The sequence below is a fragment of the Lygodium microphyllum genome, chromosome 18, assembly GCF_053477565.2.
Source record: "Lygodium microphyllum isolate KBCC chromosome 18, Lygodium_microphyllum_v1.1.10, whole genome shotgun sequence".
Taxonomy (NCBI): domain Eukaryota; kingdom Viridiplantae; phylum Streptophyta; class Polypodiopsida; order Schizaeales; family Lygodiaceae; genus Lygodium; species Lygodium microphyllum.
This window is the reverse complement of record NC_141152.1, coordinates 79,495,195-79,513,368: the sequence shown is the minus strand read 5'-3', so window position 1 is coordinate 79,513,368 and position 18,174 is coordinate 79,495,195. Positions and strand designations below refer to the sequence as shown.

General features: G+C 47.5%; 1 protein-coding gene across 1 annotated transcript in view; it reads left to right on the top strand.

The window, feature by feature from the left end:
* The window catches only part of LOC148021060 (uncharacterized), a 29,110-nt gene extending 13,574 nt beyond the window's left edge, over positions 1 to 15,536 (top strand). Inside the window, exons 5-12 of the mRNA XM_087698911.1 lie at positions 13,096 to 13,358; positions 13,579 to 13,710; positions 13,794 to 13,916; positions 14,004 to 14,150; positions 14,233 to 14,477; positions 14,654 to 14,807; positions 14,877 to 15,116; positions 15,222 to 15,536. Of these exons, the coding sequence (XP_087555037.1) occupies positions 13,096 to 13,358; positions 13,579 to 13,710; positions 13,794 to 13,916; positions 14,004 to 14,150; positions 14,233 to 14,477; positions 14,654 to 14,807; positions 14,877 to 15,095 (1,283 nt within the window). The 3' untranslated portion in view covers positions 15,096 to 15,116; positions 15,222 to 15,536. The remainder of the gene's footprint in view (positions 1 to 13,095; positions 13,359 to 13,578; positions 13,711 to 13,793; positions 13,917 to 14,003; positions 14,151 to 14,232; positions 14,478 to 14,653; positions 14,808 to 14,876; positions 15,117 to 15,221) is intronic.
* The last annotated feature ends 2,638 nt before the right edge of the window (positions 15,537 to 18,174 follow it).

Genomic DNA, 18,174 nt, shown 5'->3' with positions numbered 1-18,174 from the left:
GGACCAAGAGGAACAACTAAAGGGATAGAATGCTTCCAAGTCGGAGGCACTGACAGGTTAAGCCTCTTAGAAAAAGGGGAAGGACCAAAAGAAGAAGAAGGGGGATAATAAGTCAAAGAAGGACAAGGACAAGGACAAAGAATCCACATGCCATATTTGTGGAAAGACTGGCCATTGGAAGAAGGATTGCCCTGACAAAGACAAGAAGGACACCAACAAGAAGGACACGAAGGATTCTGGAGCGGTGGTTGCACCCTCATCAGCTGCATTTCTTCATCTAGCTGTCATTGAGGACTCTACACCGAATGCTTCTGATGCTGCGATGACAGCTCCCCAGGCTCGAGAGTGGATCGTTGACAGTGGTGCCTCCAGGCACATGACTCCTTCATCAGATTGTGTTGCCCAGTTGCGACCCTCGCGTGGGCAGATTCTCATTGGAGATAGCTCTTCAGTATCTATTGCAGGATGGGGTGAGATGCAGCTTATTCCAGATGGACGCGGTGGTATCCATACCTCAGAGGTCTTGCATGTACCAGGTTTAGGATATCATCTTCTGTCAGTTCATAAGATTTGTTCCCTTGGACTTTTGGTGGAGTTTGACAGTGATTCGGTGCGAGTCCTTGATCGTGGGTCTAGGAAAGTTCTCTCATCTGGATATGAGGAGAACGGCATCTATAAATTGAAGTCTTCCCCCGCCCTCTCTACTCTTCTTCTTACCTCTCAGACACAGTCAGAGTTATGGCATGCTCGGTTTGGTCACCTCAACTATGAATATCTTCGGAGGGCGTCACGTGGACAGCTTGTTCGAGGGTTACCGGATATAGTGGTGAGCCAGCAGCCATGTGTCTCATGCATTCGTGGGAAGCAGCATAGGGATGCTATTCCCCACAAAGCTTCGCGGCGGTCTACTTCACCGATGGAGCTTGTATCTACGGATCTTTGTGGCCCTATGAGGAACGAGTCCTTGTGCGGGAGCTCGTACTTCATGCTGATCGTAGATGACTACAGCAGGATGACATGGGTCTATTTTTTGGCATTGAAGTCAGAAGCTTTCTCCCACTTCAAGGATTGGCTTCTCTTTGAGGAGAACCGATCAGGCCGGAGATTGAAGACCTTGCGATCCGACAAGGGTGGTGAATTTGTTTCTAATGAGTTTACTCGTTTTTGTGCAGATAAAGGTATTCACCAGGAGTTTGCTAATACCAACACTCCTCAAGAAAATGACATTCTTGAACGGAAAAACCGCAGTGTGATCGAGATGGCGCGCACCATGATGGAGCACCGAGAGGCTCCTCAGTTTCTGTGGGCCGAGGCCGTGGCTACTGCAGTCCACATCCTTAATCGATCCCCCACTTCGGCCGTTGATGGGATGACACCTTTTGAGGCTTACTTTGGGACTAAACCCGATGTTTCTTATTTTAGGGTTTTTGGGTGCCTATGTTCACATTTCCAAGGCTTATCGTGATAAATTTGAAGCAGCTTCTCGAAGACAGGTTTTTGTTGGCTCCCAAGGCTATCGTTTGTATGATCCCGTCAAGCGGGATGTGTACACCAGTCGAGATGTGCGGTTTGTGGAGGTTTCGGCCATATCAGCGGGTGAGGAGCATCCCGTTCTTGGAGATCCAGGGGAGAGTTGGGCTCTTCCTATAGTTCCTTTGGAGCCCGTGCGTTTTGATTCTGATTCTATTTCTGACACAGAGTCTACTGTTCCACCGGTCACCCCTGAGGAGTTACCACCGGTGGATATCCCAAAGTCTTCAGCTGATGGAGAGAGACGAGGGGAGGTCCGGCCTCCTCCTCGTTGGGCCCGTGACACACTCCGTGATTCAGGGATCGAGGGGGTCCTTGAGGAGTGGGAACCGCAGGATGGTCCGCGGCGGTCACGGAGGCACCAGGCACATTCTACGGAGCTTGTTTGCTCTAACTATTGTTTGATGACCCGTGTTATGTAGGATTGAGAGCCCACCTCCGTGAAGGAGGCTTTACAGTCCGCACCATGGAAGAAAGCTAGTCTACAGGTTGAAGAAGGCCTTGTATGGCCTCAAGCAGGCTCCGCGTGCATGGAACGAGAAGATTGATTCGTTCCTTCAGTCACAGTTGGGATATCGGCGTTCTAAGGCCGATCCGCAACTTTATGTACACACTTCCGAGGATGGTTGTGTGCTTTTTGTGTTGTATGTTGATGATTTGATTGTCATAGGTGATCATGCACAGAAGGTCCAAGAGATGAAGGCAGCTTTACATCAGACGTTCGAGATGACGGACTTGGGTCTACTCCATTTCTTTTTGGGCCATGAGATTTATCAGTCTCAGAGGGGGATCTTCATCTCTCAGCTGAGATATGTACAGGAGCGCTTGGTTTCTTTTGCGATGGAGGATTGTCGGACCCTTTCTACTCCTATGGATCCGAACTGGAAGGCCTCTTCCCATTCAGCTTCTCCCATGGCGGATGCTTCCCGCTATCGTCAGTTGATTGGATCATTGATTTGGCTCCTCAACACTCGTGTTGATCTTTGTTTTGCTGTTGGGCTCTTGGCAGGGTTTATGAGTGAACCTCAGACGGTGCATTGGTAGACTGCTCAGAGGATACTTCGGTATTTGAGGGGGACGTCTGATTTAGGGATTCATTATCCCGCAGGCACAGGTGGTTCAGATCTTGTTCTTGCAGGTTGGAGCGACTCGGATTGGGCCGGTGATGTGGACCACATGCGGTCTACTACAGGTTACTGTTTTACCTTGGGTGCAGGTGTTGTCTCATGGAGTAGCAAGAAGCAGCCCACGGTAGCCCTTTCGTCTACTGAGGCGGAGTTTCGGGCCGCGTCTTCCACCACATGTGAGTCTGTGTGGCTTCGGAGATTGTTGGAGGAGCTTGGCTGCCCCCAGCCTTGTCCTACTTTGCTGCAATGCGACAATGAGAGTTGCATCGCCTTGGCACGGAATCCTGTTTTTCATGCCCGGACGAAGCACATAGAGATCCAGTACCACTTCATCAGAGAGTAGCTTCTGGATGAGACCATTACCGTCAAGTACTGCAAGACGGAGGACAATCTTGCAGATTTGTTTATGAAGGCACTTTCCCAGGCTCTACTTTGGAGACATTCGAGATCCCTCAGGCTTCTGCCCCGCCCAGGCTCTAAGAGGGGGTGTTAGAGATCATCGCCCTGGTCGGACTGCACAGTCCAGTTGGACTGCCACGTGGCAGTCCGACTGACTGCAATACAGTCGGCTGCATTTAATGCAGCCGACAGGCCTATTTCTGGCGCCTGTTTTCTGGCTATTTATAGTGGAGATTTCTGCAGTCTACATACACTTTTCTGCTCGCAGATTACAGACTGGTGGCTTGTGCAGATTCCGTCTCTGTTTGCAGATTTCAGATAGGAGACAGTGCAGACTGCAACGGACTTCGAGGTGAACAGCAGGTTGCATCTCCGAGGTGGAGACACGCAGTCCAGCGCACTGCGCCCGTGTATATATCTGCATATCTTTGTATACAGCACACTTTATACAGCAGATCTTCATCTTCCACTGTCTCTTTCTCTCTCTTCTCTCTCTCTGCTTTCTTTCTCTCTCTTAGTCCTACGCTTCTGCACCGCTGCACTCTGACAGGATGTACCTTTTAGACAGCCATTTGTGCCCAATGGACAGCAGCGTATATCTGCTGTAAATACTTTTGAAAATGCAGGAAATGGTGCTGGAAATGACTAGCAAGGTATTGCCCATGATACACCATAGTTTCAGCCTGAAAACATGCAGTTAGGATAGCTTGAACTGTTAGGACAGCATGCTAGAATTTCAGGACAGCAACCTGTACATGCAGAATTGCGAGCCCGTATTTCAGGATAGCAACCTGTAAATGCAGGTTTGCAGGCCCAGCAGCCAACAAATGCAGAACCTTTGCTGCGTAGGTCAACCCGATCTTCAAGGCAGCCAAATAGGTTTGTTCTTGGTGCGCAGTATATTCCAGATTATGTAATGGCTACTGACTGTGGTGAGTCTTCATGCTTCAAGGAAGCAATGACTAGTCCGGAAAGCAAGAAGTGGTTCAAGACCATGTTGTCAGAATGGAATTACTTGATAATAATGGTACTTGGGACTTGGTGCAGCTACCTAAAGGACAAAAAACTTTCATGCAAGTGGGTTTACAAGATGGTCACTTCTGGTTCTTCGCCGAAGTTTTCTGGGCAAGCCAGCTTCCCACCGCCAAGCCTCCATATGCCACCCGCCATAAAAAATACGATACCCTTCTCGGCCTCCAGCTGTCCCATAGGCGGTGTCAGAAGGTCCGTTGAAACGGCTCCGTGATGCTGTGCTCTGCCCAGTCCCTGCTACGTGACGGTGCCCAATCCATATCCTCCTGCATCAGTACGTGTCTGTCAATCTTGGCGGTGTACTCCAGGAACCTCGATGGCTTCTTGGTGACCACAGTGGCTGGCCAAAGCTACTCTCTCGGATCCCACTCCAGGTCATCAAGTGGCCTTTCTTCCTAGATCTAGAGGCGCCACTCCTTGAGATCTTGCCAAAAGACCAAAGGGTCTAGTTGCCATATCTTCCCCTGAAGGCCAATCACTCGGATCCTCTTCCATGAAATGACAGCTATCCCCTCATCCTGCTGCCCTTTGTCAAGAGCCATACGCCCCCCCTCCTGCACGATGAAAAAGGTCCCAAGTGGAGCGCCACCCACTCTTCTTGCCACCTATAGGGGGATGCCTGCTGGTGAAAACCTAGCGGCCCATACCTCCACGGGCTCTATCGGCTCTCGTATCGGAGGAGCAAGCCACTCTTGAGGTATTGGTGCGTCTGTCTCCTTTCTCCTCAGCTCCACTCTTTGCTGGCAGCCTAATACTTGCTGCAGGACCTCCTCATCCCGTATGATGGTCGCCCACGCCACCTTGGCCTTGGAATCCCTGGAGCCGTCTGATCCGGATGAAAGGAAATTCCACACTAGGCGGCGAAGCTGCATTACGTAGGATGAGGAGAAGCTCCAACATGAGGCGATGTACTAGGCCGTCGCTAGGAGGATCTGGTTAACCACCAGGGCTCGGTCGGCTAGTGAGAGGTGAGCCGTGCTCCAGTAGGTTAGCTTACTCCGAATAGAATCGAGGACTGTAAGAAACTGCTGGGCGGGAGTGATGTTGAGTCCCACCTAGAACCCTAGGTACTGGACGGTCTGCCCTCTGCTCACCTATCTAAATCCCAGGTGGACGCCCCACTTTGTGCTAGAGTCCGGGTCTGTGAGGAAACGAACCGACTTTCGCCAGTTGATTTTTGCTCCCGTTGTAGATTAGAATACCCCAAGAGCCAGCCTCACTCTCTCCAGCATCAACTCGTCGTTCTCTATGTAGAGTGCTGTATCATCTGCATAACAACTCGGTCTCCTCTCTCACTGGAAGTCAAAGGCCACGTAATCCGCTCACACGTGACCTGAGGAAGTGAGACATCGCCTCTGCAAAGAGAAGGAACAGGTACGGGGCCAGGGGGCAGCCCTGTTGGACCGATCTCTCCAGCCGAAACTCCTCCCCTCGCCTACCACCTATGAGAACCTTGCTGGTGGCCGATCTTTAAAGTGCGGAGACCCCGCAAATCCAAGCCTGGGGGAAACCCAACCTCACCATGGTGCCCTCTAGGAAATCCCAATCCACCCTGTCATAAGCTTTCTCGAAATCCAAGAGTAGTATGACCAATCTTTTCCCATTGTGCTGGGCCTACTGTGTCGCCTCAAAGAAGGTGAATACATTGTCTAGGATGCTCCTATCCTGGGCAAAGCGTGTCTATGTCATGGATGATGTCTGGAAGCACGGGACGTAGTCGCCTACCAATCATCTTTGCGAGCGCCTTATAGGCCACTAATAATAAGGTGATCGGTCTCCACTGGGGAAGCTCCAACCGGTCTTCTCCTTTGGGGAGAAGACTGATAAAGCCTGCCGAAAGACTCCTTGGCATCTGTCCTGAAGTGAAAATCTCCTCAAAAGGCCATTAGTAGGGGGTCCTTTACCACTTCCCATAAGGTAGTGAAGAAAGCCTTAGAGAGGCCATCCTCGCCCAGGCATTTCTGCCCGTCCTGTGTATGGAAAGCCTTCTCTAGTTCCTTCTCTGTGAAGGGGGCTAGGAGGGAGCGTCCCATCTCCTTTGTGACGAGGGATGGGATTTAGATATGCTGTCTACATTGTTGTCCTCTAGTTGAGGCTGTCTCCTACTGGAAGAGGCGTTTGTAGTAGTCGGTGGCGATCTCCATCACCTCGTTTGGGCTAGAACAAGTTCTTCCATACTAATCTCCAAGGCTATGTATTTGCTATCCTCATCGTGTCCCCCTTTCGTGCCCAGTAAGCTGTTGAGGTGCGGAATGAGGACTCTGAGCGCTTGTCCTCTAGGCCAGCAATGGCTGCTCGCGTGCACACCTCCCGTGCGTGGAGAGTGGGATCCCTTGGTGCCTCCTGTAACAATCTCTGCGTCTCTCAGGCATTTCTGCTTGTCCTATGTATGGAAAGTCTCCTCTCCTTCTCTGTGAAGGGGGCTAGGAGGGAGTGACCCATCTCTGTGACGAGGGACGGGATGTTATCCCAGATTTGCTGTCTACATCGCTGTCCTCTAGCTGAGGTTGTCTCTTGCTGGAAGAGGCGTTTGTAGTAGTCGGTGGCGATCTCCATCACCTCATCTGGGCTAGAATGGGTCTTCCCATACTGATCTCGGAGGCTGTGTATCTGCTCTCCTAAGGTGTGAGGGTGGTGCACTTGGAAAAACTCCTTGCACATTGTGTCCCCCTTCCGCGCCCAGAAAGCTGCCGAGGTGCAGAAAGAAAACTTTGAGCGCCTGTCCTCTAGGCCAGCAATGGCTGCTCTTGCGTGTACCTCCTGTGCGTGGAGAGTGGGATCCTCTGGTGCCTCCTGTAATAATCTCTTCGTGGCTGCAAGGTCTTGCCGGAGTGCTCTCTCCTTCTCCCAGCTCTGTTGCCTGGCCTGCATGCCTGCCTCTTGGTAGATTTTGCTCGATTCAGCTAGGACCTCTGCAACCTCCTCTGCGATCTGGTCCCTCGTGCCCCACCCTCTGGTCCAAATCTGCTCTATCTGTCTGGTCACCTCTTTCCTCCTATAGATCGAGTCAGGGATCTGACAAGATTGTGTATCTAGGGCAGATGCTGGGGGATCTAGTGTCAGGAGAACCAGGCAATGATCGGACAACGTGGTGCCCGCCAACTGTCCAATTTGGCCTCCCCGAGAGTCTCCCGACTCTTCCGCGTAAAACCTGTCTAACCGCTCCAGCAGGACTCCACTTAGCTGCTTGTATCCCCAAGAGAGGTCCAACGACCTCTCCCTCCTGTGGAAGGCAGGGTCTCTCCAGGCATCACGTGCTCCTACTGCCTGTAGAAAGACCTCCCATGCCTCCTGCTCCTCCTTGGCCATGCCTTGGTAGTTTCTCTCTTTGCCCTGTTGGTCCTCCAAAGCCTCCAGGTTGTTGAAGTCTCCTCCAACAATCCAGGAGTCCACCTTTGGGAGTCCATCCACAATCTCCACCCAGAACCTGCTGCGTGCCCTAACCTCCGTAGGGGCATAGACATTAACCCCAATATCCAATCAGATCTATAGAACCCTCCCTACCACTATCATCCTGTGGTCTCGTACACAAGCGGTAAGACTCGGACCATTAGAGGTGCATACGCCTCCACTCTTGCCGTGGGCACCTATGGCGTGCTCCCAGTAAGTGTGCGAGCTGCCTGGGAGTACCTTCCCTACCCGTTGGGCCTGGGTGGGGGTGAGCTTGTGCTCCTGTAGAAGTAAGATGTCTATCCGTCCGGCAAGGGCAGGTTGCAGCTCTTGCTAAACAATCATCTTCTTGGAACCACGTGCCCATTGTAGTGGAGGCTATTCGCATTCCAGGATGCAATGTGTAAACTCATGGGGAAACCTGTGACTAACTGAACAGGTATCTGTTCGGTGTGGAGGCTGTTGATGAAGAGAAGTTATGAGGCATGCAAGTACGCTTTGCTGCCGGTTTGGACGGTCAACTCCAATCCCCCATGGTGGCCCTCGGACGGACCATAGGGGTGATAGATGTTCCAGGTGGTACTATCAATGCATCTATTAGCCATGTTGAAAGTCGGGACTCTGTGCACTGGTAGAAACAGGCCGCCTATGCCAGGGGCCACTCGATCACATCCCTCGGAGCTCTCCACTGTGGAGGGGCTCGAAAAATAATGCTCAAGTGAGGGATCTCGGCACCAGTCCACCAGTTAATATCCATCGCGCAACCAGGCCATTGCTGTGCAAACAATGCTAGTCCTTCTTCTCCCATCCATTGGGAGGTGTGGTCTGTCACCCGACTCTTCAACTCTTCCTCTATTTGTGTCGTCGTCCACTTCCCTGAGTGAGAGGACTAAAGAAAAAAGACGTAGTTTGGTCCATCCAGTGGTGCTAGTAGATGGACCTTGCCCCTCCTTGACTTACGAACCATGAAGATCCCCCTCTTTAGAGATAGTGGGAACTCTCCGCGCTTCGCAACTCTAATCAGGACCATGGGCCACTACGGAAGAACTCCTGTGGCAACAAGTGTGCCTGTCTCGGGAAAGTGTGACGGGCGGTAGGGGTGGATGAGCTGGTGGCTGTATGGGAGAGGGAAGACTGCTGGTGTGAGGAGGATGTAGGCGTGTGTGGCTCATCACCTTCTGTGGGAGAAGGGGGGTCGGTCGGGGGGGGATCACGTGAACCATGTGCAGATCAGGGGGGGTGCTCGGTAGGGGGGGTGGTGGGGGGGAGGATGATCGAGGGATGGTGGGATGGACGGAGGTACATGGCGGGTGTGGGGGGGCTGGCGGCCCTGGAAATGGGGGGCTGTGGGAACTCAGGAGAGGTAGTTTGTGGCGCGGGTGGTGGATGTGGGGGGCTACGGTCCTGCCGGGTGGGGCAAGCAAAGGGGGGCTGTGAAGTGCTCTCCTGAGGGGGCGTCACTTGCACACCTGCTTCCTACTGTCAAGGCTAGTTCTGAGACGCTGGTTGCGCCTCCCCTTGCCGTCTCTCTCTTTGTCGTCTCTGGACTCGTGTGAAGCCATTAGCATCCACCTGCGGGCCTGTCAGTGGAGCCACCTTGGCTCTGAATCGCGTGCAAACTGCTGCATGATGCCCAAAGTCGTAGCAGCGCAGGCACTGCCTTGGCTGCCTCGTCACAATGACCTACTGCCTAAAGAAGTGTCCGCTTGCCTCAATCTCTAGGAATTGTGGTATATTCTTGACCTCTTTCACTGCCACCCATATCTTTGGGACTCTTGCAGCTGTCACTGCATCTGCGAAGGACGCGGGAAGGATAGTGCCGAAGAGCCGTCCAAAGTCTTCCACCAACTGGCGATACTCTATCACTAGGCCGGGGAAAAGAAGGGTGATCGGGTGCCGAAGAAACGTGTTGTGGAGTGCAAATGCCTCCACAGTAAAGCCAGTGTACCAAGGGACCATGTATATGACCCCCTTTGTGGACGCAAATGGTGAACTGGCAAGCAACTCGTGAGCTGCGTCTACTGAACTGAGCCTGACCATGAAAATCCCTTGGCCCATTAGGACCACCTCCACAATCTGCGCTGTGACAATGCGCAGCGTGGAGTGAAGCCAGTCCGGAAGTTGGGCCCTGGCTGGGGAATGTCCTACTACCTGACCATAAATCACTGTTTCCTTTAGCTTCAACCCCTTAGCTCGGATGGCTAAGAGTTGCTCCTTAGAGAGGATGATATGCAAGGTGTTTGACTGGGAGGCACTCTCAGAGTGTGTCGGCGTCTGACCAGAGGTTTCCGTTGTGCGACCCTTCTGAGAAAACTACCAATCACGTCGCAGTGCTACCTGAGGGGGAAGAGTTGTTGCAAGAGAGGAAGCAATTGGAGGGTGGGGGGGAAAGTTGCTGTTTTTGGCAGTTTGGGGGGGGGGGGGTGTTGGACCCCGCGGACTGAACCAAGGTCGTGGACGAAGGCAGTGCACCGGCAGGGGGGCGGGGGGTGGGTATGGCGGCCGAGTCCGTTGGAGCAGTGGAATGGCGGGTCCGTTGAAGTAGTGGAATGGCAGGGGTGGAATTGCGGGTTGCGGGTGGAGACTGGGCGGCCGAGTCCGTTGGGGGCGGGGGGAAGGACGGATAGGTGGGGCGGGCTGTCGCGAGCCGTCGGGGCGGGCTATCGCGAGCCGATGGGAGGCGAACTGTCGGGGGGGGGGACAAATTGTCGTAGCGGGTGTTGATGATGGCGCGACCGATTTGAGCGGGCGTGAACTGACATGACTGGGGGGGGGGGGGCACCTTGCGACGTGAGGGACATGAGCTTTGACATGTTGATGGTAGGGATACTCATGCTTTGGATTCAATGAAGCAAAGTCTTCATGGCAACTTTGACATGAAGGATCTTGGTGATGCCAATCACATTCTTGGGATGCAGATACTTAGAGATAGATCGAAGGGGTTACTCTTTCTATCTCAGCAAGAGTATGTATCCAAGATATTGCAGCGTTTCAATATGGAAGGGGGGGGGGAAAGCAATCGGAGTTCCATTGCCTCGATATGTGAAACTCAGCGAGAGAATAACCCTACATGTGATGATGAAAAGGCTGAAATGGCCAAGATTCCGTATGCTTCAGCCGTTGGCAATTTGATGTATGCTATGGTTGCTACACATCCAGACATTGCCTTTGCAGTGGGAGTGGTTAGTAGGTACATGGCAAACCCTGGCAAGAAGCATTGGGAAGCAGTGAAATGTATTATAAGATACCTCAAGGGCACAAAGGATTTGTGCATCTGCTTTGGTAAGCAGAAGATATCTGTTGTTGGCTTTACTGCAAGAAGTCCACCACAGGGTATGTGTTTAACTTCACAGGGGGATCTGTCTCTTGGATATCTAGGCTGCAGAAGTGTGTTACAGTGTCTACTACGGAGGTAGAGTATGTGGCTGCCATTGAGGCATGCAAAGAAGCCTTATGGCTGTCACGTTTGGTTGCTGAGCTTGGGATTACTAAGGTTCCTATTCTCCACTGTGATAGTCAGAGTGCTATCATGTTAGCACAGAACCCTCTCTTTCATGCAAAGACAAACTGCATACTGGTCAAGTATTGTTTCATCATAGAGATACTTGGCAGCAAGAGCATTGAGCTGGTCAAGTATCTCTGTCTCTTGGATATCTAGGTTGCAGAAGTGTGTTACAGTGTCTACTACGGAGGTAGAGTATGTGGCTGCCATTGAGGCATGCAAAGAAGCCTTATGGCTGTCACGTTTGGTTGCTGAGCTTGGGATTACTAAGGTTCCTATTCTCCATTGTGATAGTCAGAGTGCTATCATGTTAGCACAGAACCCTCTCTTTCATGCAAAGACAAACTGCATTCAGGTGAAGTATTGTTTCATCATAGAGATACTTGGCAGCAAGAGCATTGAGCTGGTCAAGGTGTACACTTATGATAACCCTGCAGACCTTCTCATGAAAGGTCTTCCAATAGAGAGGTTTGCCCATTGCTGGTAGATGATGGGTATTGGATAGGTATAGTCTCTTCAGCTTTGTACATACTTAGAGTTAAGTGATTCTTTTCCTCTACCTTTGGGCACATTGCCTTTAGGGGGGAGGTTGTTGGGATAAAGAACAGTGCCCGTGTCCGCCCATAAGGGGTCAAGTTGTACATAGTACATATACCTATCTAAAATCATTATTGAGGTACACACTTTAGTACCACAAATCGTGTGTCTCTATCTCTTCTCTCTCTCAACCTACATCTCTACACAGAAGCCCAATTGCAGCTATCTCAACATTGGACAAGCTATGAAGTCCACTCTTGCTTGGTTCTCAGCATAGGATGTATTGGAGAGTGAAGTGGTGTGAAAGTCATCTTCCCTCAAATAGTTTTTGTTTTTGACAATGAGCTTTCCAATTGAGGGCCTAGGTTTCTTTAGAGAGTACCTAGCATTGATACCATGTAAAGAAATACTTGTCTATAGATAACAAATACAATCGTAAGACAAAGCATAGAGTGATAAAAGAACTTAAGTAGGGTTAGTGTAACTTAGAGACAATGAACATAGAAGCTGAATAAAGAATAATGAATAAATACAACACAATGCAACAAGCACACTACGCAAGGTGAGTACAAAACCTTGAACTCTCGTGTCTCTAGGATTGTGGTAGAGAGTATGAGCTAGAGATTGTATTTTGATGGATCTTAAAACATAGTTGACAACCTTCGAAAGTACACCATCAGTAGCAAAACACAAATTTGGGATTGTCTGGATCAGTGTTGGATGAAGCTAGGCATCACGATCAGTGTGAGCATAGGTAAGAATTGTCATTGAGGACGTGAAATTAAGAGCTAATCAAATGTGCATATGTGTCTTGCTTATGTGAGGTCTAGGTTAGTTGTTTCACAATGTGGGACCTTGGACCTTGAGATATCAATTGATGCCAAAGGCAAAGGTTGTAATAAGTAGTGTTTAATAGGTAGCAAGTGTTAAATATTGACGTAGATCCCTTTTTTAGCCATAACTTGGTGGTGCCACTAGGAACTTGGCATTAATTGATTGCCAATTTAAAGGCTAATAAGTGCTCAGCTATACTTGGAGGCTTGTTGGTCATTTGTCACAGCAAGAGCCAGTTGGAGAGTGAAAGAGATTCAGGGAATCTTAGTGTATTTCATCTAGATTGCAATAAAAGATAAGGAAATACCACAAGGGGTGCTAGTTTTGGGGCCAATAAGCTGTCCATTGTCCAAGATTAAGTGGTAAATTTGTATTTTCAGTTAATGTGAATTTTAATCTTGCTGTAGTTAGTGCTTGATTAGGTTATTACCACCCTATCCGAGAAGAAATGCTGGTTTCAGCAGGCCTTCTAGTTATAGATGTGGATCTAACCAAAGTTTGGGTGTTTGCTCATGGGACATTGAAACTGGTCATGGGACATGGAATCTTTGTAGCTTGGGGCTGTTTAAAATGAGTGAGGTTTAAACTGAAACGCACCTGTTCAGCTTAACAACAAGTAACCCATATCCCAAACATATTGGCTTTGAAAAATGAGGAAATGTACACTCTCCCCCCTGTTACTGCAGCTCAACAATTTCAATTGTGATTCTCGTATGTTGAATGTTACTGAATTTCTTTTTCCAGAAAGGCTCGATGAATCCCTTTACAACGTGAAGAGTTTTGTCAACGTGGGGGCACCGATCGAGGAGCTAACTCATGTAATGAGGATCTCTAACGGAGAGCATTCATGCCTGCCTATAATCCCTCAGCAAGAATCCAGAATGTTAAGCCTTGATGTACACACTTCATCCGTCCCTTTTCGAAAAGACTTCGTAAAGCATGGGGGACTTTTTTCAGGAATGTGCTTCTTTGTTGATTTGGACTCCAGAACTGAGTTGCATAAGAAGGTAATGGCTCTGGATCGGTGGGAACTGTCAATTCTACATGAAGTTTGATTTGGTTTTAAATAAAAGCGTTACGTTGTGTTGTAGCTAGCTGAGGCTTTTCTTGAGCTGCCAATTCTTTGCTCCGAGATGTTTCTGGTTCCAGATTTTGAACAGTGCATTACATCAACTAGTGCAGTAAACAGTTTCCAAAAGGCTGATCACTGGCAGCATTTCTGTACAGGTGGTGGAAGCTGTAGCAAAAGAAGGTGCAACTTTTGTTGATTACTGGTTCATTGGTTCTGAGGCCACACATATAGTGTGCGAGGGTGGGCTAATGTTGAAATATCTTGGTTTCAACGTGAATCTGGTGACGGTAAGTCATATTCTTACCTTGTCTTCAGTGTTCATACTAGATGCTCAGCTGAAATCGTCATACTAACTTCATTCTTTGTTCAGCCTTTTTGGGTGATGAAGTCTATCAGAGAGAGGCAACTTCAACGCCTGGTCCAGTTATCAGTTGACTTGGCTAGGCATGTTTCAATAGTGCTTGGTGCAGCTCAGAACAATCATGTTTTGGAGGTAGTATGAAATGTTTTGTTAAACACACTGGCATGCGTTTTCTTCTGACTGCTCTGAGATGAATATTTGGATATGTCATATGAGCAGAGTACTAGAGATAATCAGGAAAGGACTTTCCCTGCCCTTTGTGCACCTGCTACGGATCGAAATCTGGATTCTCAAGTTCAGGAAAGAGAGGATAAAGCAATTGCTGCCAAAGCTTCTGTAAGGAGGCGTCGTGGTCCTCGTATGCAAGTAATGGCTATGTGCTTTCTTTCTCAATAAAATCTGAATGAATTGCTTCATGGTACTGCATTTGACAAGATTATTATTGTAGCCTTGTCGTGCTTTGCCCAGGCCAATCACTCCCAGCATACTTCTTGAATCAATATGCTGGTCAATTACTGAGCCACCATCTGCAGCACATGTCTATGAAGAGAGCTCCAATGGTACTTTGCTTGGAGCTGAGAATCAGCTACTGACTACACGAGATCATCTTAAATCTCATGAAGATGTTGAAGATTTTCAAAGACTGAGTAATATCCCAGAGGATGTAATTTATACAAGACCACTAAATGAGAGGTAATAACCAGTAATTGTAGGGCTTCTGTTGCTCACTTCAGGTTCCCTCATTGTGTGCTTAGAGATTTTTATTGAATGTCAGAACTGAAAGCCATATGGTGTACCTTGGTCCTTGTTCTGTGGAGTGCCATTTTAGTACATTCTATGCTTGGTCAAATTCATTAATATTGTTACAGTGAAAAGGAGGAGGTGGTTTTGAAGGCACCTTTTTTGACGGTGCTTTTCCCGATCGATCGATTTGCTGAAATTGGTCCCACTTCCAGAAGTTTTTTCAGTGAAAAGGGTTTCTGTCGACAACAAATTCTGGAATATATCTGGGCCTTTTACCAGGTTGGTGCAGTTCCTGCTTGCTTTTTCAGAGTGTGCAGGCTGTGTTTAATTTTGATAGTGTTATTGCAGGAATATATGACACCAGGTGAAATTGAAGTGGCTCTTTACACAGATTCCAAGCATGCAGACAAACTGAGGTCTGTGTATGCCGATAAAGAAGCCATAAAGTCAGCGCATGTTCCTGTTAGAAGATATGAGTTTTTAGGAAGCAGGAGGAGCTTTGAGGGTTTAAAACGGTCTGGAAGAGAGACTACCAGTCATGTATATGACTTATGTCTTGGGGCATGAACTCTTTCTTTACTTGAATAGGTATTGGGTCTTAGAAATGCTTGGATGGTGTGTTCTGAGATGATATCTGATTTTAACAGTAATATGTTCTTTTGATCATTAAGATGGTGTGGTTTGGTTATGCAGGTAAAAGTCTGGTTCCTGTTGTTTGTGGGGAAAATACCTAGCTGCAGCGTTCACGCTTCAATCACTGATAAGCCCAAAAAGGCTCAAAGAGCAGTGATTGTGCAAGCTGGCTGGTATTGGAGCTGCAGTTAGATATCTTGGTTACTTTTTCGGACTCCATTCTCCACTTGTATACTAGAAATCAGTTGCACCACCCTTACCTATGTAATATAAACTCTAAAGATAGCAGGAACACTCAGTTCCTCTAGTGTTGTACTTGCATTTGTACTTTTAACTTTTCTTTTGATGTAATAAGGAATTTATTGGCTTATTGTGTTTTTTGTGTTCAAGTTCATCGACATTGGAAGTAGTCCTATGGGTTTTGTAAGAGAGTAGATGTGGGGTACCTCGTTTGTTAAGAGTGTAGATGTAGGGTACCTTGTGTCCTATGATATGCCATGTATGTCAATGAAGCATTGCCTTGTTAGCCCTAATGGATTGACTTGTATTATGGCTTATCTGGTTTGATTTACGTGTTACTCTTTCATAGTGTATCAGCTTTCTTATGGAGTCTTTTAGCTCTCTCTTCCATTCTTTCTTTTTTTGCATGATTTTAGCTTCAGACTTTGGTGAAAGGCAAGGCATGTGCTTCTTGATGTTGCAGAGTCAAAGGTGCAGTTGCAGTTTGCAAAGGGAGACTTCGGATGTGCTTGTAGATAGGCAGCATCATTCACATTGCAAGCTGACCTGAGAGGTGCACGGCTCAAAGAATGTGTGCAAGTCTTCTTCATTCAAGGGGTGTTGATATTCTAGGGTCTATATAGCTTTAGTAAAGTGTTGAAAGGCGAGAATGTCTGGAGGCAATGCAATGATGTTAATGAGTGCCATGTTTTGTCCAACTTTTGTGCTAGTCTGCAAACATGGGACAATCAATAGAGCTGCCATTCCATCAGTTTCTCTTCATTGATGTAAACCGTCACTATTGGGTCAATAGAAATGCCTTGCAAATCAACTGCATGGCTACATCTTTCTCTAGATCTTGGAGAGAGTTTGCAATATGCCTTGCAAATCAACTGCATGACTACATCTTGCAGTCCTAATAAACAAAGTGATGATAATGACAATCAGCCCCTCAATCCATTCTGTCTGCAAGATGGTTGACATGGGCATGTGTGAGAGTGCGCAGCAGAAAGGAAAGCAAACTCTGACTAAGAGATAGAATAGAGAGCAGAAGGAACATAGAGAATAAAGGAACAATCTAACTGAGAGTGAACGGATACAATGGCTGATCCCTGTCAGTCCCAACACACAGCTGGGTGCCAGATAGAAGCAGGAGGAGATGACAATGGAGGCTGGCTGGAAATATGATTTGATGGATGAATGAAGTGAAGGGGAAGGCTGCCTATAAATAGGCAAGTTGAGGCTACAACTGGCATAAGATTAGCCAGGACCAAGAAGTGGGTGCCCAAGTACGCCTGGCCGAATTGACCAAAGTGGTCACCGTACTGAAAATGAAATGCATTAGTATCACCTCCACTGGAAGTGTCTAATGAAAGGTGGAATGGGTGAGCATGATTGAGAGCACAAGCAGAAGCAACAAGTAAGTTGTGGAGATTGGAGCAAGAAGATAACAATACCATATGTTGGAGCTCCAACAATCATAGTGTGTGACTTGCCTTCCTTTATTCTATTGTCATAGTAAAAAATAAAGAATGAAGTGACAATAATGGGTGGTTGTCACTTGTAGTCTACAAGTGTGTGGTAGTAAGTATAAGATAAATAAGGGCGGCTAAGCATAGGTAGTCTTTAATAATCAATAATTGTCCACTTAAATGCGAATTTTTGAGTGAGGAGGAAACGAGAAAAAAGTGATGAAGTACAATGTGTACATATAAGTACGATGGGATGAATAATAAACACCATCTCATCCTACATCCATCATTTTTCCAAGAAAGGTATAATGTTGCACTAGGAGACTTTTAGTAAGTAGATCAGTAGGATTCTCATTTGTAGAGATCTTGACAGGCTCAATTTGTTTGTCTCGAACCACCTTTTTGATAAAGTGATAATAGACCTCAATATGTTTGGTCTTCGTATCAAAGATTGGATTACATGTCAAATGGATGATACTCATAAGAGTTTGAATGCAATGCAAGAGTTATATCTATGATATCAAGGTTTGTAATTAAGCGATTTAACCATAGGGTCTCCTTGCAAGCCTCAATGGTTGCAATGTACTTGGCCTCAATAATAGATAAGGTAATGCATTTTTGTATCCTAGATATCTAAGAAATAGCACCTCCAAGAAAGGTGAAGACATAGTCAGAGGTGGACTTTCTACTATTTGCATGTTTTGTATGATTTAAGACTGTGTAACCCATGATTCCAGTGTCTTGGCTACCATAGCAAACACACAAGTTTATATAGGGCTCTTAAGGTATCTTATGATACCCTTCATGGTGTCTCAATGTTGTTTGCCGAGTGCTTAATGAGCTATAACTTCCACTATAAATGCTATGTTACTTCTAGTGGCTATCATGCTATGCATCAAGTCACTCACTATGGATGCATATGGGAAACTTTACTACCACGAGTCGCATTTGCATCACCATATCCAAGAAAGATTCATTTGATGGACTTTGAATCCAACTTGTTATGTTTTGTCTCTAGGAATATAGGAGAATCTCTCATATCCAAATACTCGCAAATGGATATATGAAGGAGGTTTACCAGATTATACCTCCTCTATAACTCTACTACTAAGAGTAGTATATGAGGATCTATTAATCAAGTGAATGGTAGTGGTAATTGTCTCAACCCAAAATGTGTGTGGTAGGTTTGTATGATTAAGCATATTGTGTACTCTTTCTTGAATAGTCCTATTCATGCACGACAACACCATTTTGGGATAGGGTGTAAGGGACGGTCAATTCATACTTAATACATGTTTCATCATAAAACTGCCTAAAAGCAC